Raw genomic sequence first — 27,915 nt, 5'->3', positions numbered from 1 at the left:
TTTTTTTTTTTTTTTTTTTTTTTTTTTTTTTTTTTTTTTTTTTTTTTTTTACTTTTAAAAATTTCAACAAATATCTTCCAATTTTTTTAAAATAATTATAATGTTTTACTGTTAATTTTAGATAATACTTCGTTTAAAATTTACTTGAGAAGAGTTTCAAAATTGTTAGAAATCACAACTATCGGCAATGGTATGATATTGTCCACTTTGAAAGGCCTCGGATTCTATTGATATGGCTACTCTGACACCATGTTAGAAATCACAACTCTCAACGATAGTATGATATTGTCTACTTTGAGCATAAGCTCTCATTTACTTTGGGCTTCCCCAAAAGATATTATCCACTAATATCCACTTTGAGCATGAGCTCTTATTTGCTTTGGACTTCCTCAAAAGGTCTAAGGTAGATAGTATTCTCAACTCAGGATCAATTAAGCATAGATTCACTCCCAATAATCCTCAACAAAAATACCCTTTAATATTCAAATAAATAAAAAAAAATGTAAAAGAAATGTTGGGATATATTTGAAAGATATTTTGTAGAGAAATAAGATACATGTAAAGATTTGATAGAGATATATTGGTTAGATTATATCATTTAAATCGTTGGAAGCTGTATTTAGTAAATTGAAACTATACATATATACCCGTGCTCTAAAATTGTACTCTCTCCTGATTCTCTGTATAAAATGTACTTTCTCATAGAACCTTTAGCCAATATTCTCGGTATAATGTAAAACCTTTAGTCAATATATTTCATATAAAACCTTTAGCCAATATATTCCTCTTTGTATTTTTTCTCTCCTATTCTTTGTGTTCATCATCGAGCGTGTGTTGTTGAGCGATCCTAACAATTGGTATTCAGAGCTAACAACTGGTATTAACTATAAGAAAAAGTGTTCGAAATTTTCATTAATACCTCTGATAAACAACTTTAAACTTTATTAAAAAGTTAATGTTTTAATAAGAATGATCCGATTGATACTGCAAGCAAGGTGTTTGTTGAAATGTCAAGGAAGGGCTGCCCACCTGACGACGTTTGCTGTACGACTATGGTGTCTTCAGTGTGTAAGTAGGTCAAATTGATGGGATGTGTAAACAAGAAAGAATTGAGGTAATAATCAAGTTGTTGGGTCGGAGCTGACCCCCATGGGGGTAACTCTCTATTGGTACGAGACCGTATAGGAAAACCAAAAGCAAAGTTAAAAGTGGACAATATTATATCATTACAGAGGTCTGTAATTTTTAACTTGATATCAAAATCATGCCCTTAACTTAGCCATATCAATAGAATCTTCAAATGTTGAACAAATAAGGTGTGAGTCTCGAAGGTGTACTCAAAAGTGACTCAAGTGTCGAACAAAAGGCTCTAGAGTAGGAGTTGAGCCTCGATTAAGGGGAGACTATTCAAGGGCTCTATAGGCCTCAGGGGAGGGAGTCCTACGTTGGCTAATTTAGAGAATGATCATGAAGGAATACATCTCCATTGGTATGAAGTCTTTTAGGGTCTTTAAGTACAGAAAAGAGAGTTCAGCTTAGATCACTCTCTTTAGAAACCCGAAAAAGACCGTCCTTACCTACCAAGATAAGGATAGAAACCCGAGAAAGACCGTGGTTACCTAGCTAAGGATGCGAAAAGAGCCTACAAGTAGGCTACTTATTGAGTATTTTTATACTATTCTTTTCTACTCTAGGTGAGTGATGCCATAGATCGAGGCGGGAATACATGCTGAATCTTAACTCCACAGAGGAGTGTCCTAGGGCGTCTAGGAGTCTGTGCATAATTTCGAGGCGGGAATGCATGCTGAATCTTAACTCCACATAGGAGTGTCTCGGGGCGTCTAGGACTCTGTGCATAATTTATTTATATCTATAATGCATCGTTCTGTAAACCGTATACCCAGAACTTTGTTTTGGATTTCAAACCTTTTACATCATTGCTACAGTCTTTTTTTTTTTTTTTGTGTAATCTCGTCTTCTCTATTTACTTTTACACGGTTCCATTGCATAGTCTATTAGTCCCGCCCTTAATTTCGGGATTTAAATTTTGGGTCCAAAGTAAAGCCACGAGAGCGTATCCTCAGAGAGAACAGTATCATAAATTCCCCTTTATTGATTGACGTCCACGACGTCCACTTTATTAATGATCTAGAAATACAAAACAACCACAACAACAACATTACTCGCTAGGTGCCATGATCGCCAAATTGGCCTTAGCGATGTTGCCATCGGCGCCCTTTGGATAGAAGCCCCCAGGAACACGCTCATTACCCCCACCATACACAATCCTCAGAATCTCCTCGGGTGTTCTTGCGTATGAGATTGAGTACTCATTTCCAGCAAGCACGTTCCCTGAGACCTTACCCTCAGCACCCTTGTCTTTGGGTACCACAATGCCCTCATCTTTTACCCCTGCACGTCCTAGCTTATTCCGCAGTTCTGATATGCGCTGTGTGAACTCTGCCACTGTCACTCCATATGGTTCAACCCTCTTCGCTGCACGTTCATAAAGAAGGGTTCTGATCACTGCATCTTGACCTGATTCAACTCCTAAGAGACCTGCAACAAGCTGAACCATTGGCTCGTAGGATTGTGTTTAGTGTTTATGTATGTATAAAAGATTGAAATTATGTTTGAATTTCAGGGAATACCCTTTTGGAGGTAGCAGATTTGAGCTTTGGATTTGCTCCGACATACCCAGTGAGTCCAACGTAAGGTACGATGTAGCTTGCGAGAAGGAAGTTTAAGTCATTAGCGTATGGGTCAAATGGTGGGTTCAACTTACTGTCAAAGGCTCTGTCCATCACTTTGGCAAAGGACTCTGAACTCAAGTTCAGTAATGGCCTTGGAAATCCTTTCACTGTGTCTTTAATTGCCCTGCATATAAATTGTGTGATGTGAAATGAGTTACGGATAAAGATCTCTTAATTAGTCGACGTGGGACTCCTCGAACGAAGTGCACCACAGAGCCTCTCTTGAGACCTATAGAGTCCTCAAATAACCTCCCTTCTCTAGAGCCATGGAACAAAGTACACTATAGAGCCTCTCATGAGGTATATGGGAGCCTTCGAACAACCTCCATTTAGTCGAGACTTCACTCCTTTTCTTTGGAGCCCTTGAACAAAGACACTTTTTTACTACACTTTTGAGACTCACAACTTCTTTATTCGACATTTGAGGATTCTATTGACATATTTAAGTTAAGGACATGGCTGAAATACCATGCCCTCAAACAACCTCTTCTTCTCTAGAGTGCTCGAACAAAGTGCACTACAGAGCCTCATCTTATAAGACCTATGGACCCTCGAACAGCCTCCCTTTAATCAAGATTTGACTCATTTTCTCTGGAGCCCTTGAACAAAGTACACTCGTTGTTCGACACTTGAGTTACTTTTTACTACACGTTTAAGACCCACAACTTCTTTGTTCGACACTTGAGGATTCTATTGACATATCTAAGTTAAGGGCATGGCTGGAATACCATGTTAGGAATTACAAACCTCCACAATCGACATGATACTGTCCACTTTGAACATAAACTCTCGTAACTTTGCTTTTATTTTCCTCAAAAGTCTCGTATCAATGGAGATATATTCCTTACTTACAAACCCCATGATCAACCCCTTAATTAGCCGAAACTCCTCACCCGAACAATCCTCAACAAAATGACCCGCGAAAGTAAAATCAACTAGAAAAATACCTCAAGTGACCAACTTCCTGGTATGCAAATTGCATGATGATGTCCTTGATGAAAGGACCCAAATTGGCCATCTTAGCGCCAGTAGGCGATGGCCCTCCCATGGTTAAATATGGTGCAACTTTATCCAAACCATATCCAACAGAGCCAAACAAGAAGAATTCAGCTTCCAAGTACTCTAAATTCAGTGGGAATTCTAAAAGATCAACATCTGATTGGGGAATCAAACGGTCTGCTCTTCTGACACTCGCAGTACAAGGAGTTAGCAGCTGGAGGGCAACGAGGAAGCTTACAACAATGGCTCTGATACTCATACCACACCCTGCCATGCTTCGATATCCACTTCTCTAGCTTTGTAATGATACGTGTTTTAGCCTCACTTATGTCCATTTTATAAGCTCTTTGCTTGTAGAATAGATGGCAGGCTAAGGATGCAGACTTAAAGTTCGATTGCCACCTTCTTTTGGATGCCGACAGCTGCTCGTGCTACAAAACAAGGTTAGTAGGTGGACCCTAACTTAGACATGAATGGATGTTGTCTTTGCATGTGGCCATCCGACGGCCACGCTTATTGAGTATTAAACCAAAATTTGCACCCAAATTCAACTTTCATTAACGATGCTGTAAAACGCTTTTTACTTCTCGAATTGGGCATAGTTGATTGACGGATATTTCTTTCCTTGAGGTCGGAGTTTAAATTTTTATATGTTGAAATATCATCACTGACCCAATAGAGTCAATCACTAGTCCAATAGAGTGAAGTCCAGTAATTGTACGGGCCCATTGTGTATTTAGATTTGTTAGGTCTAGATTGCGTAGGCTGATTGACAGGTATGGGCCCAATAATTGTACGGTAATCTGTTCCATACTTTTCCTTGGGTTGATTTTTACATCACAAATACCTTCAATAACCGTGCAGCGAAGCACTTCTATTTGTCTATGTAAGCACAACTGATTGATAGGTATTCCTTTACTCGGGATCAATTCAAATGCCTTCAAGCATACTACATCGACGTAAAAAGTTATGAACAGAGTGTTCGTGTTTATAATGCTTCCACTGATGGGATGTGTAAACAAGAAAGAGTTGAGGTAGCAAAGTAGTGAGATGATGGGTAATGGTCGATGTGATATCATGTTCGAGTATTATAAAATTGGATTGAGAATATCTTATCAAAATATTTAGTATATCTTAATAAATTTGTTAATTGAGAATATTAGTATTTTATAAGATAATTATATGCAACTCGATTTTATTCTTGAGTGAATAATAAATTTTTTTTTTTACTAGCAATATTAATCCGGTGAAGCGTGAGTGATTCCATACATGCAATATAAAAATGGCATACAAATTTAACATAGAAGCTTTTTTTACTCCATTGTAAATATGACATACATGACTTTGTATTGCCTCTCAAAATGAAATTCTCGACGTTTCATGAGGCATTTCAAGAATTTTGAACATTCATTGTGACACGATCTATAGTTTATAACCTCATTTTAACGTAAATCTTGATTAGAATGGAAAATTCCCTCTTTATTGATGACCACTTTTTTGGTGATCTAGAAATAGATAGCAGCAGCAGCAGCAGCATTATTTGCTATGTGTCTTGGTCGCTAAGTGGCATTTAGCGATCCGACCATCGGCACCATTCGGATAGAAACCCCCAGGAACATGCTCATTACCTTCACCATACAAAATCCTTAGAACCTCCTCGGGGGTTCTCGCGTATGCCAGTGAGTACTCATCTCCAGCAAGCACGTTCCCTGAAGTCTTACCCTCGGCACCCTCGTCTTTGGTTGTCACAATGCCACCATTGTCTTTGGGTACCACAATGCCTTCATCTTTTGTGCCTGCATGTCCTAGCTTATTCATCAGTTCTGAAATGCGCTCTGTGAACTCCGCCACTGTCACTCCATATGGTTCAACCTTCTCCCCTGCGTGTTCATAAAGAAGAGATCTGATTACTGCATCTTGACCCGATTCGACTCCTAGAAGACCTGCAACAAGCTGAAACATCGACTCGTAGGGAGTGTGTTTAGTGTCATGTATGTATGTAAGATTGAAAAGTGTCTTCGAATTTCAGGGAATACCTTCTTGGAGGCAGCAGATTTGAGCTTTGGATTTGCTCCAGCATACCCAGTGAGTCCAACATTAGGAAGGATGTAGGTAGCGAGAAGGAAATTCACGTCATTAGCATACGGGTCGAAAGGTGGGTTCGTCCAACAGCCAAGGGCTCTATCCATCACTTTGGTAAATGATTCTGAACTCAAGTTCAGCAATGGCCTTGGAAATCCTTTCACTGTATCTTTAATGGCCCTGCATAAATTCATGTCTAAAGTCTAGTTAGGATGGCACAAAAATGCACATACTCGATCTAGATGAACACAAAGAGCACAAAGAGCAGAGAAAATGCAAGAAATAATATTGACTAAAGGTTTATATGGATGACTTCAAGTGAGAGAGGATATAAAGAATACATAATAACAATTGAATAACCTAAAATAGGCAGCAGGCTCTATAACCCGACAAAAGTCAACTAGAAAAATACCTCACGTGACCAACTTCCTGGTAGGCGAATTGCATGATGATGTCCTTGATGAAGGGGCTCAAGTTGGCCTTTTGAGCACCAACAGGCGATGGCCCTCCCATGGCTAAATCTGGTGCAACTTTATCCAAACCATGTCCCAGAGAGCTAAATAAGAAGAATTCGGCTTCCAGGTACTCTAAATTCAGAGGGAATTCTAAAAGATCAACATCTGATGGGGGAATGAAATGGGCTGCTTCTCTGATACTTGCAGTACAAAGAGATGGCAGATGGAGGAGGATGAGGAAGCTTACAGCAATGGCGGTAATTCTCATACCACATTGTGCCATGCTTTGATATTCACTTCTCTACCGTTGTAATAATATGAGTTTCAGCCCTCTCTTACGAGCATTTTATAGGCTGTTGCTCGTAGAGTTGGTAATATACAAATTTATCTCTTTCGAACAAGATAAAAATAAGTTCACGATGTAATGAAAATACAGAGACTAAAATAGAATAAATTCAAAGTATGACGTATTCCTTAAAAGGTTCGGAGTAAACTCAAAATATACAAGAGACCAACTTTGGAAGAAAGATGGGAATGAAGGGAAGAACTGATACTCATCAAAAGCAGCATTCATGATTCAATCAGATTTCCCGTCAACAAGAAGCAAGAACAATCCCAATATGTCTAAAATTGGGTCAATAATGAATAGGTAAAGTTTCCAATCGGGCAGAGTATTAGAAATTTGAAATTAGATAGCTATGATCTATCTTACAAACACATCCAACTTTGGAAGCTCATCTCAGCCTGAAAATTGTAACTAATTGTGGATATCATTTACTTCCAACCATATTTTTCCACTTAAATTGCTAATGCCTCAACAAATTGGTATGAGATTAATCATTAGTCTAGCTCTACAAACCCAACCGAAAAACAGACGCATCATCATAATGTTTCCAATAGGATTTTAAATTTTCGCCAACATGTTGACATTTGCAGATATTCATAAGTTCGAAATCGACATGAAAGATGAATTACATTTAATAACTTGGTACCCATGGAGAAAACAGTTGCAATGAAGATAATTCGACATCGAGTCACGTGTGGTTTGTTGACATGACCTAAAACCTACAAGTATTTAACTGGTGAAGGGCATATAATTCAGGGAAAATAATGGCAGTTTCAATAACTTCATACCTGAAGTGAAGCAAAACTCCATCACAGAATCGTAGAATTAGCTCAATGCCTTTACGGCCCACTCCGAAGCGAATGCCGATGGTATCAATCATGTGCCATTACGTGATAAGGACAAAATCTAACGCAGCTAAAACAAACCTCATTACATGAAACTCACCTCAACTTCTACTGCCAAATTGAAACTATCCAATTATTCTTTAGTTCTATTTCTCAAGTCTCTGCTGCCTGCAGAAGATTTGATGGCCTTACTTCCGCTGTCGTCGTCGTCGTCGTCACCGTCAACAATAATAATCCCATCTTCAATATCATCACCATAATCATCCAACTCATCTTCACCATCCCAATCCAGTTCATCCTCACTATCATAATCATCCATGTCCTCTTCCTCTTCTTCTTCACTGTAGTCATCTCCTGCACGAAGCGTATGAAACTCGGGAGGTGGAGGGCAATCTTCGGTGATAGCAGCATCCCGCTTAATCACAAGATGTCGAATTACTCTTTCATCCATATCTAACATGCTCTTAAATTCATTAATCCATTTGGCCTCCAGTTCAAAATTCATCAATATGTAATGTGCATAATTGGCTTTCTTTATCTTGTATGCCAGCCTTCGCATTCCCCAGTCACTCAGTCTCCATATCTTCCCTTTCTTCTCCCTTATAAAACCTGCAACAGCATTTTTATTTTAATCAGAAACTGAAGGAAAGTTCAACAGATCTCCAAAGAAACATTGATGCAACTAGGATCAATAAGCAGTTGCTGAACCTGATGGTTGGTTTCTAAAAGCCCACCGTCAGCAGATATTGTCCTCTTTGGGCTTTCCCATTCGAGCTTACCCTCAAAGTTTTTAAAATGCGTCTGCTAGGGAGAGGTTTCCACACCCTTATAAAGGGTGTTTCGTTCTCCTCCCCAACCGATGTGGGATCTCACATTACATGTTCGCTACAACACCGTTTAGAGAAAACAGCCTTGCAGGCAGCACAAAGTCACAGCATAAGAGAGCCAAATTGTCAAGATAGTTGCATTACCATGAACTTTCTCATTTACACTCTCAACCTCTTCTGCGTTCTTCTCGTGAATTAAGAAGACTACCTCATAGTGACGCACTGCAGTGACAAGAAAGGAAATACACCACTTCAAATATAAACAAATACAAGATGAAACTTTTGCCTTCTTTTGACAATAGTTGGGCAAGAAAAATTACACAAACTAAATAAATACAACCTTTTTCTTCCTGTGTTAATGATAAAAACATCAACTCCCTATTCATTGTGTTGTATTAATCATACTTGACCAGAACAAGCAGAAAGTAAGCTTACTTTGTAGAACTTTCGATTCACTTTCCAACTGAAGGTTCAAATATTCATAAAGCTTTTCTGCAAAATTAGGGCAAAAGTGAAATTGATAACTCCTGTTCATAGCCAACATAATCTTCTAAAAGGAAGGCCAACGAATGGATCAAAATGGAATAGAATTAATCACCTTCTTCCGCATCAGCAAATTCGGGGAGAAATTGACCATCTTCAGCAACTCTTTTCTGCGAATCAAAACCAAAAGTCCACTCAAGAAATTTTTCACACTCACGAAGTATATAAGCAGATTAAACATCAGTATATCTGAGCAGCTTCCTATCAAATTTTTGTACTGGTCTCCAATATCTACGCTTAGGAGTTTCAATTCTCGATTCTTAGAAGTTCCTCGAGTGACATATCAGAGAACCTTCAAAAAGCACTTGAAGCAAAGAAGGTATCGAAGAGAATGACATTCAAACAAACCTCCACGAATTCTCGGCTTCTATAATTTCCGCTTCTCGGCTCTTAGATTCAAACCAGTTGGAATAGTTCAAAGAGCAAAGAATCGCCGAAATTTGAAGATAATGAACAGATGACGACAGACACATAAAAATATATAAAGATCAAAAAGAAATGAGAAGCATTAAAACTGCACCTCCTTAAGCAGAACAGCTTCAGGGAAGAAGCCGGTAGTCTCATCAGGTTTGGGAACGGAACGGTGGCCGTCGTCCTTGTTAGAATTGGTTTTCTTTGCCGCGACAACTACGGATTTTCTTGCGAATCCAGTGGGTAGATTGAGAGTGCGAAAGGAAGAGCATACATTGGGAAAATCAGAGAAAAGGATTCGTGATCCCCAGAAGCCATTTCGAGGCAACAGAGTGGGAGCCTTGAGAGAAGGATAAGCTGAAGAAGAAGGAGAAGGGGAGAAAAGAAGAGTATCCATGGTGTATGGAAATGGCAGAATCCGGGATGGACTGAAACGATACCGTTGTAATCGTCTTAAGATATTTATACTCAAAAAAATTAAATGCTCCATTATTTAAAAAAAATTAAATTAAATTAATAAAAATATTTAAAATTGTGTACTTTGTTAAAAAAAAAAACATTTTTTTTTTCACTAATATCTTTAAATTTTATCCTATTAATATCCTTAATTTTTTTTTTTTTTTTGTATAATAAAAGTTTTAATCTTATTTATTCAAAGTTAATATTAATTTCTTTGAATTTATGATCTATTTGAGTATTTGAGTGTAAGCTTAATGTTTAAGATTTTTTTTAAACCGATTATAAAGTCAAAGAAACCCTCTCCCGGGTTAAAAACAATTAAAACTATTTCACTTTACTCAAAAGATAGCCATTTTTTTTTATCTCATTCGTATTTTGACCGTAACAATCGCACTTTGATGGCAATGTACTTGCGATTGTGCAGCACTCCCCTCCCAGCAACAAGTTAAGTCCATTCGTTCTTGCGTCGCCTATGGCCAAGCGACGTATGCTCGAGCCTCTGGCCCCGGTTCAAGAAGAAAGTGTTAGAAAACGGGAGCAAAGAAATTCCGAAAGAGAGTTTCAAAAACAAGATTTGAGAAATTGAAATTGGTGTTATAGGGGAATGTAAGCAAAAAGTCAACAACAACGGCTTACAACATATAACTATCAAGTAGAGAGAAGTTGGCATCTTCAGCCTCATAAAATAAGACCTCTTTTGTATAAGGAAACGGAGGCAGACTTAGGTACAATCTAACTAAAATGATTCACCACGAACAAAGACTAGACAATGGCCTTTATCGAGTGAACGAAAAGGCTCGGGGGCAACCGACGAAGCAGAGCCATACCGAGGCCATGTTCCAGAAAATTCTTCATATATAAGGTTAGTGCAATACCTTAGGGCTGTGGAGTTACTTAGTGTAAATCAGGCCATATATATACAAACTCTTGATGCCATCCTTACCTTACCTTACCTTGTACACTTCAAAATTAGTAGCAGCAGGTTTAACCAAATAACCTCAATAATAATCAACTATATTCCCTACTTCTTTCCCTTCTTCTTTTTCTTGTTCCCACTCCCACTATTATTGCTACTACTTTTGTTAAAACTTCCTCCTGCTTTAGCAGGTGAGCTCTCCGTGGCGCTGCTGCCACCGACGTTGTCGAACGCACCTGTCTGCACGGCATTCTGAAACCACTCGAAGAATTCTTCTTCTGTCATGTTCTCTTCTATGTTTGATGCAGGCATTTGGCCTCCTCTTTGGCTGGAACTTGATCCTCTGGTGTTTTGTTTCGAGGTTACGCTCGTGTTTACGTGAAAACTCGGCCTGTGAGTGTTGGCTGGACATCTCATTCCCTGCACAAATATACAAATCCGTTGCGGGATCGAGAAGAGCAGCATGACATCAATATTACGTGAGATGTTAAATTTGAAAGCGACTGTTTTATCGACGTTACCTGACAAATATACCATCCAGTAGCATCGTATATTCGGCTATCTGCACATACGTAGGCAGAAGGAGCATCTACCTGAACAGAGAAAGACTCCCAGTGATGCAAACATATTCATGAAAAGGTTAAAAAAAAAACATAGCTCTTTTTCTGTGTTATTGTACTGTGTTCGGTTCCTTTTCAACTAAATCGTCCACAAAAGGGAACGAACCACAAATTTCCAAAAAATGATAGCTTGTTTAGACATCCCTTCAGCCCCGAGAGGACCTCGAAGACGCACGGTTCGATAGATTTAGGCAGAAAAACGTTCGAACTGAAAGTATTGAAAGATGTTGCAACCTTTGATAGCAAAAGGGCAATGGAAGAAAGATGTGGTTCACATTCTCTTTACTATTAAGGCAGGGGAAACAAACAGAGGGGGATAAAGACCAATTTTTACACTTTGTTCGAAACCACTCGTGCGTGTTTCTAGCTACCACGTTCTAACAATCGGAAATAGTGACATCGTGCTTCATCGAGAGAGAGAGAGAACAAAATATCTCACAATCTCTCCTTTAAAGTGAAGTTCCCAACCCATTTATCCTTCAAAAAACGGATGAAATTTGCTTTCTTGGCCAAGAAAGTCAAAAACCAGAAGGAATAATTGCTAGCAATATTCTAACAATGCCAATGGTCTTGATAATCTTCCACCCATTTGGCTTTTCACCGTAAGTACTAAAAATAACTCTACGCCAAAGAGCTTTCTTTGCTTGAGTAAATCTGCACAACTACTTGAGTAACAAGGCATTTTTCCTCTGTTGAAAAGCACCATTACCGAGCCCTCCATAACACGAAGGGAGGAAAGTTTCCCCTCAATTCACCGAGTACAAGACCGAGAAGGTTCCTGTAAGCGAACTCATCAAGGTCAAGGGGCACTAATGGAAGAGTCAAATGCCTCGATTTTATATATATATCCGGAACGAAAAGATATTGCGTTGGAGACGGACGATTGACAGGACCAAAGCAAAAAGCCCACATACATGTACCAAGGTTTGTCAAAGATAGTGCCTTAAGCAAGTACTCAAGGTATATACACTGCTCTAAGATTAGGTAGGAGTCGATTTCAGAAACTGACCTATGAATCTCAATAGTAACTTCCTAGCTGCAACTATATCGTTCATGTCTTACCTGAGAACATAAAGAAATTTCCAACCAGTCTATGAATCTCAATAGTAACTTCCTTTGATGGTTTGAGGATGGAAAAGAACTAGGGAGACTACAAATAACTGATCGAGCGAGGGTAAGGCGATCGAGTGTCGGATCCCGACTTCTTTCTAAAGTCCCCCCACCCACCCCCGAAGGAATGCTCAAATAAGAGAAATCAGCAGCTCAATATCAACATTAATGTCGATGATAGCAGTATTGAATAAACAAATTAAACGAATCTCCTATAATAAAAGGTCGCGACTGCACAGGCGAAAGAAAGGTCGTAGCGGTGGCAACAACAACACAATAACAACAAGAGAGTAGGAAACTAATGCAAACTCCTCGGATGCAGGCTGCAGTGGCACAAGAAGAAGAACGATAAGGGGGGAGGTGGTGGCCTGGAGCACGTGATATCAAGTGGAAGAAAGAGTTCAGGCTTTCCTTTCATCTATTATTTGTGTTGATTGACAGGTGAATATCTATTCGAATACCTAACAATTTAGTGCTAAGACATAACATACACCCTTCAACAAAACCATATTTCACACGATATGTCGAACCCTACATAAGAATATATTCAGAGACCAGAGTCCAATAGGTACAATCCAGTACCGATAGGCCGAACCCTACTTAAGAATATAACTATTAGCACTAGAAACGTAAGTTATTGCACGATGTGTCTTGGAGAGTTCAAAGCTCTCAAAAGTCAATTATACTATATCTTTCCTGAATTTCTCAGTAAAGCATACTACCTAGTTTGTGTTCTATCAAATACATCTTGTGAATACCCTAAAAACTAACATTAGAACAATTGGTACGAGCACCATTATAGCTTTTTTTATAAGCCTTATATAAATGAAAACTGGTAAGTCGAGAAATTCAACACGTATCCACACATCAAATAATGCCACGTTTTGATAAGAAGCCAATCCACGTGTAAGCGAAACATACCTTCTGCAGCAATCCAAAAAGAAAAGGCTGGGAAGATTGCTCCACCCACCCATCTCCATCCTTTGCTTGATGAAAATCTTTGCATTCCTTTAGAAAAAGTAAATGTACAAAACACGATACATAGAGCATCCAACATGAGGATATTAAATCAAACCTAACAAAATCAAGAGTGAGTCTAAAATAGAAGAGAGAAACCTGGCACCATCTAGCTTGAGATTTCGATTTGTTAGTGTATCTCCATAAATGAAATTTGTTGCACTTTTTGCAAGCTATTCGTCTTGATTCACCGAAAGGATCTTCTCTATCCGTTGCTGAACGTGAAAATGCAAATGGACCACTCCCTCCACTCTATAAAATAAATGCATCGTCTTTGTGAAAAGCCAAATGAGATACTCGAACTAAAAATTTGGACGCATAACCTATCATCGAGTATTTAACTCATTGCTCAAGTATAATTTACCTAGAAGTGTATTGAACTGAAAAATTTTCCGGTGTTATACCTTTTTCCTAAAAATAATTTGCTTCCCAACCTCTTTTCTTTTTTACCGTTCTATAAATGGATGGGGTTATACCTTTCGTGAAGCACTCTGAAACCTGCGGAAAATGTTTAGCAGCTCTTCCCTTCTAAGTTCATCATCGTATGTTTTTCGCTTTGTCGAATCAAGTAACACCTGGAAAAAAAAAAAAAAAAAAGGCATACGACGACTCTCAAGAAACAATATAATACAAAATTCAAAAGTATTGCATAATACCTGCAAGATTAAAAGAAAAACGTTACCTCGTATGCATTTTGAAGTTTTTTAAATGCTTCAGCAGCCTTTTCATTCCCCATGTTTTTATCAGGATGGACCAACATTGCCTGATAACCAGTTTACAAGCTCATTCAACAAACTAGATATATACCATTACCACTTCTGCAGATAATCAAGATAATATTTCAAAAAATATCAAATTTCCTGGATGTATGACACCACTTATAAATAAAAGTGAGATTTTCTTCCATTAATCGATACAAAATGCAGTGTTGAATAACAGAAGACCACAACATTAAAAACAAACAATAAGCCGATCCATCAGGAAAATACATGAGACAGAGCATAATGAATATAACAATGTGAAGGGTGAATACTAATAGATCATGCAAGCTGTGGCAATATTAAGGCAAATTTACCTTTCTCCTATACTCCTTCTTGAGTAGGGACGGATCCATATTCTCGTACCGAGACAATCCCAAAACTGCGTAGTGGTCTGTACAATTCAGCAAACGAATGACTTCATCTTCAGAAGATAGCTCAGAATCAGCTCCACTGGTTGAGGGTGTGCCTGAACTCCGATCAGCAGCAAAGCCTGCACCACTAAATTCAGAAGACGATGCTTGCATAGGATCATCATGAAAGAAGCGAGGCTGATCTGGCATCCCAGCAGTTTGTTCAGGATATCTGTTCGATCTCCTATGCTCATTTATGTTGTTCTTTAGGAAATAAATCAGAGCATCACTTGAAACAAATGACAAATTCAGGCCCAAAACCAAACCAAACCATCCAGTGCATACCCATACACAATAAACCGAATACAATGTGGTGATAAAGAGTGCAACTCGTTCATGGCTCAATATAAATGCCAGCCCTGAAAATTGTGATGCAACACCTCAATGAATGAGCCTTGACATGATGATAGCATAAATGGAAAAATTGTGGACGTTCTAAAGGTAAAAAAATCACCTCCAAGAAAGATGATCAGCATTGTTGTCCAAAAGTTTCCATAAAACCAAAGGAAAGCTGCTCCAGAGATGGCGATGGCCAAAATTGCAAAAGCAAACCCAACAAAAATTCCAAGGGAAGCAGCTACCACCTGATTAGATTTCATAAATTATTTGTCATTAGAGGATTTTTAAACTGTACTTCAACTTGAAAATAGATAACACCATCTTACTTAAAGTAACTATTATATGGAGAGTCCACAAGGAATCTAAATTAAAAAAAAAATGCTTTAAAACAGCCATCCGTACAGCCACACAGTATAATTTTTCTTTAATCCCATGCTTCAACTGGTATCATCCATATAACATCAACTACATGCTTAGAATAAAAAATAACTTGGTGATTTAATTCCTTTGAATATCCATAAGCTATTAGAGACTTTCTCTAAGGGGAAAATCACTATTGTTATTTAAGATAATAAACAAGACAAAGGACGAGAAAAAATAGTAAATAAAACACGTTAAAACAAGATAGGAACTAACATCTATGCAAGAGTATTGGAAATGCTTACCAAGATCACAAGGAATTTAATAATTCCAACCATTGCAATTGTTGAAAGAATGGAGAACCATATAACTGAGAAGAAGGATGTTGTCCCCATACGTACAAAGGAATCGATGCCCCTGAGGGCACAGTCCAACCATACAATTGATAAAAGAAGCATTACATTCCCCAAATGCATCATCCATTTCAAAACAATGGGATATGCTTTCATAATCTTCTTTCCAACATAGGCACTTGCGTTTAGCAAGTTGTTCTTCATAGAATTAAACAAAGGTCTTTGTTGCTCCAGCAACACATGGGCTGCTTCCAATACCGATGACATAGATTCCACGAAGCTTTTCACGAAAACATTATCTGAAAATTTTAGATTACCCATCACATTTCTGATGTGTTCTCCGTTCAAAAAGCAGCTGAAACTACCATCTAAAGGATCCTGCTCCTTATCAGACCCATTGTACTGTTCTCCTATACTAGAATCCTCATTATTTCCATTGCAGTTCCCGGATTCTTCGGGGAGACATGTTGGCTCGTCTGGAGAATGAAATCCTTCCACTCCTTGTTTTTCTTTTCTCAAGGACTTCTCAGATTTCTTTAGATTCTTTATACCCTCCCCAGAGTTTCTATTCACCATACCTTCCTCAAAGGCTCTACTATGGTGGTTGTCATTCGGTAGTCCCTCTCCGGGGAATACCTTTATCTCTCGTGCTCTCCCCTGTCCCTTGGACTGCAAGTCTGAACCTCTCTTTTTATTGTTCGATACATGGCGCTCTGACCCTGTTTTCTGTTGGTTACCCTTACGAGCCATTGAATCGTAAATTTAAGGTTCAATTTCAAGAAGTATTTGATTAAATCATTTCTAATGACAATACATGGTCCAGAACAAGCAACCAGGATAATGTGCAGGGGCTATAGCCTGTAGACAAAAGAAGTAAACAGTCAAAGCTGAATTTTTCTTCCTTTGATGATAATTAAAGTAACAAATATGTTCACGAGAAAATAAATACATAATTGCCAGAAAAACGAAACAAGAACATTAATGGACTGGAAACGTAATCTAGCACTGCAGAAAAGATAATTAAACGGAGGGAAATCAACAGGGACAGAAAAACTTCCAAATACATGGAAAATAAAAAATTAGAGTCAACTAATACGAAAATAACACTAATTCATGATATATGTTCATAATCCATATTTAGGGAAATGCCTCATTTCCAGTACCAGTGTAGCAGAGCGTTGATTACAAGTGACAAAAATCAAGAACAAAGTTAATTCCAAGAGTACCAACTGCATAAATATTCCATATAGAACGCTATTCAAGAATAACATTTTTCCGAATATATTTCCGGTGGCAGACACCTTTTTTTGTTTTTCTGATTTCTCTGAATTGCTGATTCCAGAAAGACTGTAAATTTTGAGAAGGCAGCAAATTTCAAACCGAAGTTGAATAAGAACCAGAGAGAAAGTCTTATTTCCGATGAATCCAATGAAAAGAGAAGGGGAAAAAAAAAAGTAAACAGCAGAACAACCTCAAATGTCAAAAGATACAAACATGAAAAAAAGAAACCTCGAATTGCAGTATCTATGAGATGAAGTCCGCCGCCGACGGGAATGAGAAAGGAGCAGCCCAGGCGACAGAAACCCTAATAACCAGAAGTCGAGGGGAGCATAAAAAAAGCAGAAATTGGAGGCTAGATCTTCATGAAGTATGCAGTTGATATGGAGGAAGTTGAAGCGACGGATTCAATGGCGGACGAAGAGTTGGGTACTGCAGTGGCGGCCGGAGAGGAGTACCGGGAAGAGGCCCCCTTATCCGAAGACCAAGGCAGCAGAATGGGATTGAAGAATAGGAGCCCGTCCGGCTGAAATCCGTCGCAATTCGAATTGGTGCGTTGAAAACACGACGTGAGAATTCCGTACGCCGATTAAAGCTATCTCGCCGTCTCCATTACCAACGGCAAGGACAAGAGTTGGAGATCAGCCTGCTCCAATAAAAAAATTAGATAAATTTAATAATTTTCTAACAACGCGTCAAATGTCACGTGACTAAAAATTCCCACATGATTCCTTAAATAACAATTTTTTTTATTTTTTATTTAAAGAAAATTTAAACCTCCAACTTAAAAAAATAAAAATAAAAATTAGAGTATAATATTTATTACATTTAATTAGTTTATAAAAATTTAAATTGCTATGTTTAATTTTTTTAAATATATAATTATTGGTTACTTTTTAAATAAATTTAGAGTATAATATTTTTTTTAAGTATTTTAATCATTTTACTGGATTGAATTTAATTTTAATTAGATATTGTTTTTACTATTGGATGCATGAAAATAAAAGATAAAAAATGTATTTTAATTAAAAGTCACGTTCATGTGATTTAATAATGCATTTCATATGGTTAAATATATGAAAATCATAACATATAAATTATCATTATGGTTTTTCTTTTTGTTTATTGATTTCAACTTTTCAAAATCTTATTTTAAATGAACGATGGTGTGAGAATTTGAACATTTATCATCTTAATCGATAATATATGTCTTATTTAGTTAAGATATATTTAAATTTATAAGTAATAACTTTTAAGGAAGTAAAATTATAAAATACGTAAATATAATCAATTGATGGGACTGAATACCGATTTGAGAATTGTTATCTCACAAAAGAGGTAATCGAGTTCCTCTCTAAATCCTAATTGCTTCTATTTTCTTTCATTAGGTTTAGACGCTATTTTATTAATTATTTTATAATTTTTTATTTTCATTAAAGTATTGACAATTTTTTATAATAAAGAACTATTAATTTATACTTTTATTGCATATTGATTGATTTTTTTTTTTATAAAATTGTAATTGTATATTTATTTTGTTAAATACTATTAATTATTAACTGTTAAAATAAAATATTTATATTAAATAATATATATATACCAATAAAACTAGTCCATGTTTTTCTTATAAAAATTACTTCCATAATTTTTTGCACGTTGTCCGTAAATATTAAATATCATAATTTTTTGCACGTTGTCCGTAAATATTAAATATCACAACAATTAGACTAAATTTTACAATAATTTTATCTTTTAGGTAGCATTATTTTTATAATAAAAATTAGACTAAATTAATACCAATATCAATAAACCACTAAAAAAATATATAATTTTAACTTTTAAAATTTCAATTATAACCTTTAAAAAATCTAAAAGATACCCAACTTAAATAAATAAATAAAAATAAAATATAAAAAATAAAACTATAGAAACACACCGTCAGCGGACCCAGAATTCTCAAAAGTTTCATTAATACCTGGAACGTTTTTAAAAAAACTTAAAAAGTCTCATAGATCTATGAATTTTAAAAAATCGAAGATCCATGGATCTATTCGGCAAAAAATTAAAATTCAATTAGAGACGTTTAAAAGTTCAAAGACCAAATAGATACAAACTTCAAAATTTATGGACTATGGCCTAAATAAATAGTATCCATTGGACAAACACGTATAGCCATAAATCGTTTATTTAAAAAAAAAAAAAAAAAAGAGTAGGCAGAAACAAGAATGACCTCGCCAAACTAAGCATAATTCAACTCGTCCCTTTAGAAAAATAAAATAAAACAACATTTACATAACAAATAAAAAATGATATTCATAGCACAATGCAAAGTATGGACTTCCAAACTAAAAGCATTTTGGAAAATGACAGGTAAACTGGCCCTCTGATCAAACCCTAAAAACAAATCCTCCAATAAATGTTTCACTTTCTAGAAGCCCCAAATATTAAACACACTAACAAATAACATCTCCATGTCTATCGGACAACGATTCTCAATATATTTGGATGACATCTCACGTTTCCTAAAGAGGTAAAAGATCTTTTGGATATGACTTCAACGTATCACTAAGAATGCAAAAGCCCTACTATGGAAAAACCTCATCATGACTCTCAAGAAAGAAATCAAAGAATATTTGCATAAAAGACACAAAACTTTTCAACAATGTTGTCTACCAAGCTATTGGTGTAAAGTGTGTAATATTTTTTACCTCGTCTTTTGTAAACACATTGATTAAGTATACTATTGGAAATTTACTTTACATTGATTAAGTTTAGTTTTATAGACTTGTAGTACATTACCTGATACGAGGAGAAAAGACTATAGAATGAGTTGAGTTTAGATTTCAAGAGGTCTAAGAAGCAACCTTGTCTTATCCTTGGCGCTCTTCTTTTTCCTTTTTTAGAAAACAGAGAGAGGCCAGAGAAAGTATCTGCATAAGCGACTTAAGGGATCCTGCAGGCCTTCCATCTCATAGTGACCAAACCGCCAGTCTCTTTTGGCGTAAGGCCGCTGAATAGGCTCATCGAGGCCTCCTGCAGCAAAAATTAATCATAATCGTTGAGGATCGTTGGGAGGGAGTCCCACGTTGGCTAATTTAAGGAATGATCATGGGTTTATAAACAAAGAATACATCTCCATCGGTACGAGGCCTTTTGGAAAAACCAAAAGCAAAGCCACAAGAGCTTAGGCTCAAAGTGGACAATATCATACCATTGCGGAGAGTCGTGATTTCTAACAAGTTTAGCAAACTGAAACTACTCCAGAACTCACCTGCATACATCAAACCATGTTTATTAACAGCCCGATAAAATGGCCGGGTCTTCTTCTGTTTGGCAGCTCTGTGCAGATCATTCCATGCTTGTATACGATCTTCACGGGTAACTTTACCAGAGGTTGCTATCTGTTTATGATAACCACCAAGTGTTCTAATATCAGGAAACAATTTTACGTGAGGGGGATTTTTATTGGGAAACAAAGGAGAGGGATATCATCTACTTTAGAGAATAGGTGGTACGATTGACGTGGTATTCGGGCGAGATCATTAGAACGATCAACTGCTACAAGTCCAAATTTAGGACCATAACCATCAGCCCACTCCCAGTTATCAGAGATGGTCCAAAATAAATAACCAAGTACAGGAACACCCTACAAAGGTAATAGGCAGCCCGGTAATAAATTATATATTATTTTGAACAAGAGACATGAAAGGGAATAAATGTTCAAGGGATACAAACTCTCAAAGGGAGTGAAAAAGAACACATACAAACAGTAAATACAACAAAATAGAGATTAGCCATGAAAATAAATAAATATTTAAAAACTAAGAACTTTCCCATAAACTTCGTCTGAAAGACTTACAGAGCTTGCACATGAATGATGAAACTATGAACAAGACCTCCACCAAACATGGAAAACCGATAGCTAATTCAAATCTCTGAAAGAAAACCAAGAATGGACCACCAACCAACAAAACCCTTTTTAAAACTCATCATAAAGCAACCTCTAAAAAACTCGTCAGCTTTTCAAAAACTGTAAAACTCATTGAAAAAGCTTTAGAAGAACCATCACCACAAAGAAATAAAGAAAACCTCTTCATGCAAGTCGGTCCAAATATCTCAGAGAAGACAACATAAAACTTTACAAAGCTAAACCATGACACTTAAGACCACGTCTTCTATCGATTGAGCAAATTTGGTTGGCATGGATGAAGAAAAAGGAGGAGTTTTTTTTGTCACAATCCTCACCTAGAACTGGATTTAAAGGAGTGCAAAGAGTGGTGAGTGTTTCCCACAAAGAGTTGTGTTCAACAATCTGGTATCAGAGTGAGGTTGGTATAGGCTGATCTCTTGAAATTCTTAATATACTTTGTGGTTGCAGCTCTATCTGATTTTTCACATCAGAAACGATTTTTTGAGATTATTAGTGACTGAGTTTCTTCGTGTCGTGAGTAGTTTGTGACTTTGCAAGTTTTGTGTCGAAAAAACTTGTTTGGTATTACTAAGGAATAGTCAACACAATAGGTGATTTCCAAATCGTTGAAAGAATTAAGAAACTCAACAACAACAACTACAAATCGTGGGCAACATGCATGATGTTCTATCTACAAGGACAAGACTTCTGAGAGGTCGTTGGCAGAAGTGAAACTACGCTGCCAGAGGAGGATCTCAATGGCACCTTGCGCAAATGAAGAATCAAAGCAATGTTTGCCATGAAGACCATGATCGAAGAAGAGATGTTAGAGCACATTCGGGATGATAAGACACCGAAAGAAGTATGGGACACGTTTGTGATATTGTTCTCAAAGAAGAACGATACAAGGCTACATGGAGAACGAGCGGTTATCAATCTGACAACGTGACATGACAATTGCTCAATACTTCCATAGGGTCAAGTCGATTTTCGGGACATTACTGAACTAGATCCGACTCGAATAATGAGGATCATTATCCATGGATTGCAACCAGAATATAGAAGCTTCGTTGTTGTGGTACAAAAATGGTCTGCTTAACCATCACTTATAGAGTTTGAAAATTTGTTACCCAGCTAAGAAACCATGGCTAAGCAAATGGGAGACATCACGTTAAAGAGTGAAGAAGAAGCACTCTACACAAATGAAAGTCGAAGTAACAATAAGCCGTCTACCAAACGTGAATACAAAAATGGTGATAAAGAAAGAATTCACCAAGGAACTGCACAACCTTGGAGTGCTCAGAAGAACAACAATAAGAATTCTCAAATGATGAGATTTGAAGGTATTTGTTGCAATTGCGGGAAGAAGGGCCACATATCCAAGGATTGTTGGTCAAGGAAAAAGGTCGTCGAAAGCAACGTGACAACCTCCCAAAAGGAAATGGATAATGAATGCGATGTAGAGTTATTATGTGGCATAGAAGAAGACAAGCTAGCGCTCATGGCAATGATAAGAGAGTATATCGATTACAAGAATGACTGGATTGTTGATTCAGGCTATTCAAACCACATGACTGACAGTCAAAGCGGCGCAATGAAAGCAGGTGGCTCTCGGAAAAGAAAGTATTACCATACTTAGACAACATTGAAGAAATTCTACCACAAAAGACCGAGGAGAAATCTAAGGAATATGAAGAATGATTTATAACACGAAAAGTTAGACAAAGAAATCTACATGAACCCACCAAAGGAATTTGAAAGTGGAGTTGGAGTCAATAGTCAGTACATGCTAAGTCTAAATATAAACTAATTTTTATAACAATAAATCTGAACTCAGAAACAATACCTTGATCATGGCAGCATGTACAGCAAGCAAATGTTCAATCAAATATGGCCGACGGATCAAATCTGTTTCATCGGATACCCCATTTTCAGTAATTATAAATGGTATATTTAAATGTTTGTACCTTTCATGGTACCGAAGCAACATGCGATATAACCCATCAGGATACACCCCACGTCCAGATTCACTATACTCGTCTGAATCTACGAGTTTAAGTCCAGTCCCAGATACCATTTCCTGATTCATGGAAGAGCAATCTCAAGACATACATGGATGAGTATAAAAGCATTACTCTACAAGTGAACTTGAAATGAGAAGAAATGATAAAAACAATATTAATAATAATCAAATATAAATAAATAAATAACCTGTCCGTAATAGTTTATGCCTATGAAATCAAGTTTGTCCGAAATGCTATCCACATATGGGAAAAGTGTCAAAGAGTTTGCCAACGTAACAGCAGCAACATCAAAAAGACCATACGGCCGCATAAAAGAGACATGGTGTGCGATTCCGACAATGGCACTTGACGAGTTACTGAAATAGTAAAACAAACGAACTTCAATTAATAAATGTGGGAGAGAGGACACATGGAAGATAGAAAAGAAAACAGAAAGAAATATGAATTCCAATTAGACAGCTCTTTTTCTAATCTCCACTTTCGCAGTCAGATACGACCGTTAAAACCTCCTGATCACAAGCAAATATCGCCAACTTTTAAATGTATTTGTGGTTTTATTAATAAAAAAAGTACATGGAAGCCATTGCTAATTTGCGATGAGTAAACAGAACAGAGGTTAAATGAAGTTCTTCCAACTGTGTTGCACCATTGCAACGAATTACGAAAATTGGACATCTTAGAAGTGAAATATAGGTAACCAGAAAATATGTGCATAGGTGAGCATGCGTCTCTAGAGATATTTAGAGAACACATCGGTGCTCAAGTATTTCTACACATTTTCCTTGGTTTTTATGAGTGAAACAGACCTCTTTTCATGGATATAGTCATAGGCCTTCAAGTGTGCAATGGCTATCCAATGCATAGCCTGTTGAAAAACACCAGTAGGCAGTGCGGAGGTGGCAACTTCAAGCATATCAGGATGACCTCCAGGCCAGGCACCAGCACAGTAAGTAAGCATACAAAAGACATGAGGCTCATTAAACGTCACCCAATAATCTATCATATCCAATGTGCTGTCAACTACTAGCCTGCAAAATAGGAGCCAATAATATTGAAACCAATACCAAAACAAAAGAACCAACGGGTGATAGCTGAGCTACACAAGTACCGTCAACAAACAGATAGTATAGACCGAAACTTCACTCCATAAGCCTGCATTTTATTACATTCACTTCTCTCAAAAGGTGCCACCTAAAGTAGCTTCAAATGTGTTCCCTTGCATCTCCAAAAGAAGAATCATAGAAATAGATCAATGAAACTTATACGATTCAGTACTGTCGGACCATTTGCTTAGATACAAAGGAAAAAAGGCCTAAATGTTTGCAGTAATTTAGACTGCAAAAGAATGATATATTCGTCAGCAGCATTTCTAGCGGCTACAGGGCATATTGTAACTTTTCTATTAGCTAAAAGCCATCATAGCATTTCCAGTAGCTACAAGGCATCAACGCCCTAGGATTGGAACACAATCCCAATCATAATCATGCCCTAAAGATAGAATTTAGTGGAACCACCATCATTCACAAATGCTAACCAACTGCATTGCAAGGACAGGTATTTTGTTTGCCTTTCACGACAGAGTTCCAATACCATTTTCACAATCCACTGTCATTGAATGTGTAACTAAAATATCCTTATCTTGTATCAAAAAAGGTAGATTAATTTTCTTGAATTCCCTACCTATAAGGCTATAACATTTTGAAGCCCTCATCTCCAAATCTTTCAATCATCTTTGATTGGTTTGATACATGTTCTAATTAAAGGACTACTGGGATTGAACCCCAATCGTTTCATGCAACAAAAATCTCAAGAAAACTATTACCCACATAAAAAGGAGGTACTAGAAGAAACAAAAAAAAAAAAAAAAAGAGTAAAAAAGAGCTAAACCCAAATAGCAACAAACTACCATATTATACAGTCAAACTCAGATAGTTGGATAATATTTTATTTCTAGTCCTACATATAGCATAAATTCATCGACATGATACATTGTGCATACAGCCCTTACAGGCATTTAACAGTAGAGAAGGCAAGTAAAAGCACCACCAGAAGGAATACGATTACCAACCTAGTGAATTCCAAGAAATAATCAACGGTTTTTTCTAGCTTCCACCCTCCATAATCCCCAGCCCATGGGGGCAGAGAATGATGAAACAGTGTAAGCATCACTTTCATGCCATATGAACGAGCCTTGTTGATGATCCATTTATACCGCTCCAATGCTGCATAATTAACCTGAAAGGTAGCATCATGCAACTGACTTGAACCACGATATATCAATTAAAAACTGTCCAAAAATCATTTAATGTGCCTGACAAAAATTATTCAGCGTTGACTAATTGTATTGTCCCCAAGTAATGATAAATGCATGCGAGCAAAAATATGAAAGAGTATTTGTGTATCACAGAATCTGGACTCGATATAAGGGATGAGAGCAAATCAAAGTGTAGCTAGGGTAACAATTAAAATTGGACTCACAGCAGCTTTAAGCCCATTAACTGGTTCCTGAGTCATGATTCTAGACCAATCTATTCCCATTCGAAACACACTGCTCCCAGTATTTTTAGCCAGTTGCAGCTCTGTATCAGGATCAGACCAAAACCTAAGTCTCTCTTCTCTGAAACAAGCCCAAATAACTCATTTATCATTTTGAAATCCATAAATAATGTTTTGCATTTACTCAACAACCAATCGTAATTTAGCAAGATATGTTAAACCATGACGTTGATTTCAAGCATCGAGACATCAAGCTAAAGGATTTGGGCTTACGGGTGAGGGACATTGTGCCATGCAGCTACATTATGATGGCACTCATCACTTGGCTCAACCTCTTCTTCTTCTTCTCCAACATACTTTTTAAATCCTCTAATCATGGCTTCCATAGCTATCTTAACAGGCTTGCCTTTATCAGTTACCTTTTCAAAATTTGCAGCCTTCTGAGACCCACCATCGCCAGCAGCAGATCCCATCAAGGCAACTGCTGGCTGCATGCCCTGTTCTGATGTATCACAGGGTTGTTCTTCAGCAAACTGAAGCCAAGCATCGTTGAGGCGATCCTCAACATGGGCAGGGGCTGTCGCAAGGCCGAAGAAGAACTCCTGTTCGCCCTCTATACAGAATTACAAACAAACAGAAACAGTAAATCAAAATTGAAAATGAACAAAAGCACATTGAACATTCATGCGCGCCAACTCTAATTACATATTCAGTCTCAACCCTATAAACAGCAAGCAACACTTGGAAAATCATATGCGTCGGAGTAGAACCAAACAGCAGATATTTTCCCGCTAAAAGATCAAAATAACACCATAAAACAAGAAAACGCCTCGGAAATGAAGGTTCACTCACCATTCACGGCACAAGGCATAATAAACACTAAATTCTAGGGCTATTGATCGAAGAATCAAAAGAATCCGTACGGAATTGAAATGAGGCGTTGCGAGTGGAAGAGGAGAAATACCGGTAGGTGTGAAGTCGGCGAGAACATCAGAGGACTCATCAATGGGGGAACGGAACGGGCGGAGATTCTTTCTCCGGTAGCGATTGAAGGAGAAGGCATTGGCGGCGACGGTGATAGTAACCAAAACGCCGGCTAGCTTAGTCGCAGAAGCAAAGAGGGCCACAAGCGTCATGAGAACGCAGCAGAGAGCCGTGAATGTGAAGGGACCAATGGCGATAATTTATGGACTTAACTAAAACTTGGATGCTGCCGCTTCTGTCATGTATATCCACGTGTCACTACCAAAACGAGCCGTGGTTTAAACGCGCCGATTTTTTTATCCGGCCAAATCCACTCGCATACCAAATTTTGAACATGTAAATTTAAAGTTCCGGACTCCAACCTCGAAAAAATTGGTACATATTGACAACCTTGAGTCACGCTCGTTCATGGTCCAAAGCAGGTAAACATAAAACGCTATATTTATGAAGTCATATCAATTTAGTTAAATTACAAGTTTAGCCCCTGAATTTTGAACGTGTAAATTTGAAGTTCCGGACTCCAACCTCAAAAAAGTTAGTACATATCGACAATTTTGAGTCAAGCTCGTTCATGGTCCAATGAAAGTAAACATAAAACGCTAAATTTATGGAGTCATATCAATTTAGTTAAATTACAAGTTTAGCCCTTTAATTTAAAATTTCGTGTGGAACTCTCCCACTCGTTTTGTCCTTTTTGTTGTTTAAATTTTGTATTATTCACAAACTTTATATTTTACCAATTTATTGAAAATAAAATATAAAATTACGTCAAATAATATATAAAATAATAGTTATATTTTAAAAATTATTAAATAATGTACCGAATTTAAATTCGGAGTCGCGGGCAGATCACGGGCCGTATTCAGAGAGCAGAAGGAGGTTGGTCGATTGGGCTTTAGCTTAATGGGCCTGTTTTAATAAGCCCATAACAATTTAAGAGAGGCCCAAATAAACTCAGGGAAATGCGATACGACATGACGGCAACCGAAATCCAAGGGTACGATTCGTCGGATGCCATTTCCCTTTCAAGGCTTTTGAATGCTTTCCGCTTTTTCTTGATTTTCAACATTATTGGTTTCCTGATTTGGTTTTTCTTTTTAAAATTTTTTTTAATACCAATTTGTCTATTTACGTAAATGCCCTCACTCACCCATCAATTCCACTTTCCTTTTGTGGATTGCCCTTCTCATTATTTGTTATTCCCTTTCTCCATTTATCCATTCGTCACTTCTATCTCCAATTTCGTTTTTTTCTTTTATTTTATTTTCAAAAATATTTTAAATTAAAAAAAATTAGCATTTTATTTTAAAAATAAATTTTAAAAGTTTAATATTTAAGATAAATTAATAAAAATACCCATAAATTTTATTTTTTAAAAAAATACTGTTAAAAAAAAAAACTTCAAAAACACTTTTAAACATTTTTTTTTAGAAAAAAATAAAAATATATTATTCACTAAAACCACGTCTCAATAATACTTACAAAGTAAAATATTGACAATAATAATTTTTTGAAACTTTTAAACTTTTACTATATATATATATATATATATATATATATATATATATTTTTTTTTTTTTTTTTTTTTTTTTTTTTTTTTTTTTTTTTTTTTTTTTT

General features: G+C 36.9%; 5 protein-coding genes across 6 annotated transcripts; all 5 read right to left on the bottom strand.

Moving 5' to 3' along the window:
* Positions 1 to 2,093: 2,093 nt before the first annotated feature.
* LOC111460222 (desiccation-related protein PCC13-62-like) lies at positions 2,094 to 4,407 on the bottom strand. Its single transcript, XM_023103373.1, has 3 exons — positions 3,701 to 4,407; positions 2,652 to 2,877; positions 2,094 to 2,569 (listed from the first exon to the last, which is right to left on the bottom strand). Exons 1-3 carry the CDS (start codon positions 4,024 to 4,026, stop codon positions 2,180 to 2,182), a joined length of 942 nt encoding a protein of 313 aa, XP_022959141.1. The 5' UTR covers positions 4,027 to 4,407; the 3' UTR covers positions 2,094 to 2,179.
* On the bottom strand, positions 2,139 to 7,508 carry LOC111460220 (desiccation-related protein PCC13-62-like). 2 transcript variants are annotated; one of them, XM_023103371.1, is made up of 4 exons: positions 6,247 to 7,059; positions 5,789 to 6,014; positions 5,274 to 5,705; positions 2,139 to 2,176 (listed from the first exon to the last, which is right to left on the bottom strand). In XM_023103371.1, the coding sequence occupies exons 1-3, from the start codon at positions 6,570 to 6,572 to the stop codon at positions 5,289 to 5,291; spliced, it is 969 nt and encodes a 322-aa protein (XP_022959139.1). In that variant the 5' UTR covers positions 6,573 to 7,059; the 3' UTR covers positions 2,139 to 2,176; positions 5,274 to 5,288. The 2 variants fall into 2 exon arrangements, with proteins under 2 accessions (XP_022959139.1, XP_022959138.1); XM_023103370.1 differs by lacking the exon at positions 2,139 to 2,176 and adding an exon at positions 7,424 to 7,508 and having other exon boundaries at positions 5,052 to 5,705; positions 6,247 to 7,354.
* Positions 7,246 to 9,704, bottom strand: LOC111460221 (putative vacuolar protein sorting-associated protein 13F). Its single transcript, XM_023103372.1, has 5 exons — positions 9,371 to 9,704; positions 8,906 to 8,960; positions 8,743 to 8,799; positions 8,452 to 8,529; positions 7,246 to 8,089 (listed from the first exon to the last, which is right to left on the bottom strand). Exons 1-5 carry the CDS (start codon positions 9,656 to 9,658, stop codon positions 7,614 to 7,616), a joined length of 954 nt encoding a protein of 317 aa, XP_022959140.1. The 5' UTR covers positions 9,659 to 9,704; the 3' UTR covers positions 7,246 to 7,613.
* Positions 9,705 to 10,397: 693 nt separating this feature from the next.
* LOC111460216 lies at positions 10,398 to 17,547 on the bottom strand. The gene is made up of 10 exons (XM_023103362.1): positions 17,116 to 17,547; positions 15,559 to 16,464; positions 15,009 to 15,138; positions 14,459 to 14,913; positions 14,066 to 14,146; positions 13,860 to 13,958; positions 13,483 to 13,635; positions 13,288 to 13,374; positions 11,158 to 11,229; positions 10,398 to 11,056 (listed from the first exon to the last, which is right to left on the bottom strand). Exons 2-10 carry the CDS (start codon positions 16,354 to 16,356, stop codon positions 10,742 to 10,744), a joined length of 2,190 nt encoding a protein of 729 aa, XP_022959130.1. The 5' UTR covers positions 16,357 to 16,464; positions 17,116 to 17,547; the 3' UTR covers positions 10,398 to 10,741.
* A 2,017-nt stretch (positions 17,548 to 19,564) lies between these two features.
* LOC111460218 (beta-glucosidase-like SFR2, chloroplastic) lies at positions 19,565 to 26,490 on the bottom strand. The gene is made up of 10 exons (XM_023103367.1): positions 26,279 to 26,490; positions 25,588 to 25,927; positions 25,297 to 25,435; positions 24,887 to 25,053; positions 23,625 to 23,846; positions 23,006 to 23,174; positions 22,641 to 22,874; positions 20,381 to 20,530; positions 20,156 to 20,285; positions 19,565 to 19,917 (listed from the first exon to the last, which is right to left on the bottom strand). Exons 1-10 carry the CDS (start codon positions 26,448 to 26,450, stop codon positions 19,784 to 19,786), a joined length of 1,857 nt encoding a protein of 618 aa, XP_022959135.1. The 5' UTR covers positions 26,451 to 26,490; the 3' UTR covers positions 19,565 to 19,783.
* Between the last annotated feature and the right edge of the window lie 1,425 nt (positions 26,491 to 27,915).

This window comes from Cucurbita moschata, unplaced genomic scaffold, assembly GCF_002738365.1.
Source record: "Cucurbita moschata cultivar Rifu unplaced genomic scaffold, Cmos_1.0 Cmo_Scf00023, whole genome shotgun sequence".
In the NCBI taxonomy this organism is placed as follows: domain Eukaryota; kingdom Viridiplantae; phylum Streptophyta; class Magnoliopsida; order Cucurbitales; family Cucurbitaceae; genus Cucurbita; species Cucurbita moschata.
Note: the sequence above shows the minus strand (reverse complement) of the source record. Positions and strands in the feature narration are given on the sequence as shown.

Coding starts and splice junctions, on each gene's coding strand:
- LOC111460218 (XM_023103367.1), bottom strand. CDS start 26,450: ATGACGCTTGTGGCCCTCTTTGCTTCTGCGACTAAGCTAGCCGGCGTT. Junction 23,847..24,886: donor TATTTCTTGGAATTCACTAG/GTTGGTAATCGT, acceptor CCTATTTTGCAG/GCTAGTAGTTGACAGCACAT. Junction 20,286..20,380: donor CGTACCACCTATTCTCTAAA/GTAGATGATATC, acceptor TATCATAAACAG/ATAGCAACCTCTGGTAAAGT.
- LOC111460222 (XM_023103373.1), bottom strand. CDS start 4,026: ATGGCAGGGTGTGGTATGAGTATCAGAGCCATTGTTGTAAGCTTCCTC. Junction 2,878..3,700: donor CAGGAAGTTGGTCACTTGAG/GTATTTTTCTAG, acceptor ATTTATATGCAG/GGCAATTAAAGACACAGTGA. Junction 2,570..2,651: donor AATCTGCTACCTCCAAAAGG/GTATTCCCTGAA, acceptor CCAATGGTTCAG/CTTGTTGCAGGTCTCTTAGG.
- LOC111460216 (XM_023103362.1), bottom strand. CDS start 16,356: ATGGCTCGTAAGGGTAACCAACAGAAAACAGGGTCAGAGCGCCATGTA. Junction 14,914..15,008: donor GCTGATCATCTTTCTTGGAG/GTGATTTTTTTA, acceptor CACAATTTTCAG/GGCTGGCATTTATATTGAGC. Junction 13,959..14,065: donor AACTTCAAAATGCATACGAG/GTAACGTTTTTC, acceptor TTTTTTTTCCAG/GTGTTACTTGATTCGACAAA.
- LOC111460220 (XM_023103370.1), bottom strand. CDS start 6,572: ATGGCACAATGTGGTATGAGAATTACCGCCATTGCTGTAAGCTTCCTC. Junction 6,015..6,246: donor CAGGAAGTTGGTCACGTGAG/GTATTTTTCTAG, acceptor GAATTTATGCAG/GGCCATTAAAGATACAGTGA. Junction 5,706..5,788: donor AATCTGCTGCCTCCAAGAAG/GTATTCCCTGAA, acceptor TCGATGTTTCAG/CTTGTTGCAGGTCTTCTAGG.
- LOC111460221 (XM_023103372.1), bottom strand. CDS start 9,658: ATGGATACTCTTCTTTTCTCCCCTTCTCCTTCTTCTTCAGCTTATCCT. Junction 8,961..9,370: donor AAGCTGTTCTGCTTAAGGAG/GTGCAGTTTTAA, acceptor TTTGATTCGCAG/AAAAGAGTTGCTGAAGATGG. Junction 8,090..8,451: donor TGTAAATGAGAAAGTTCATG/GTAATGCAACTA, acceptor ATGCTGTTGCAG/GTTTTATAAGGGAGAAGAAA.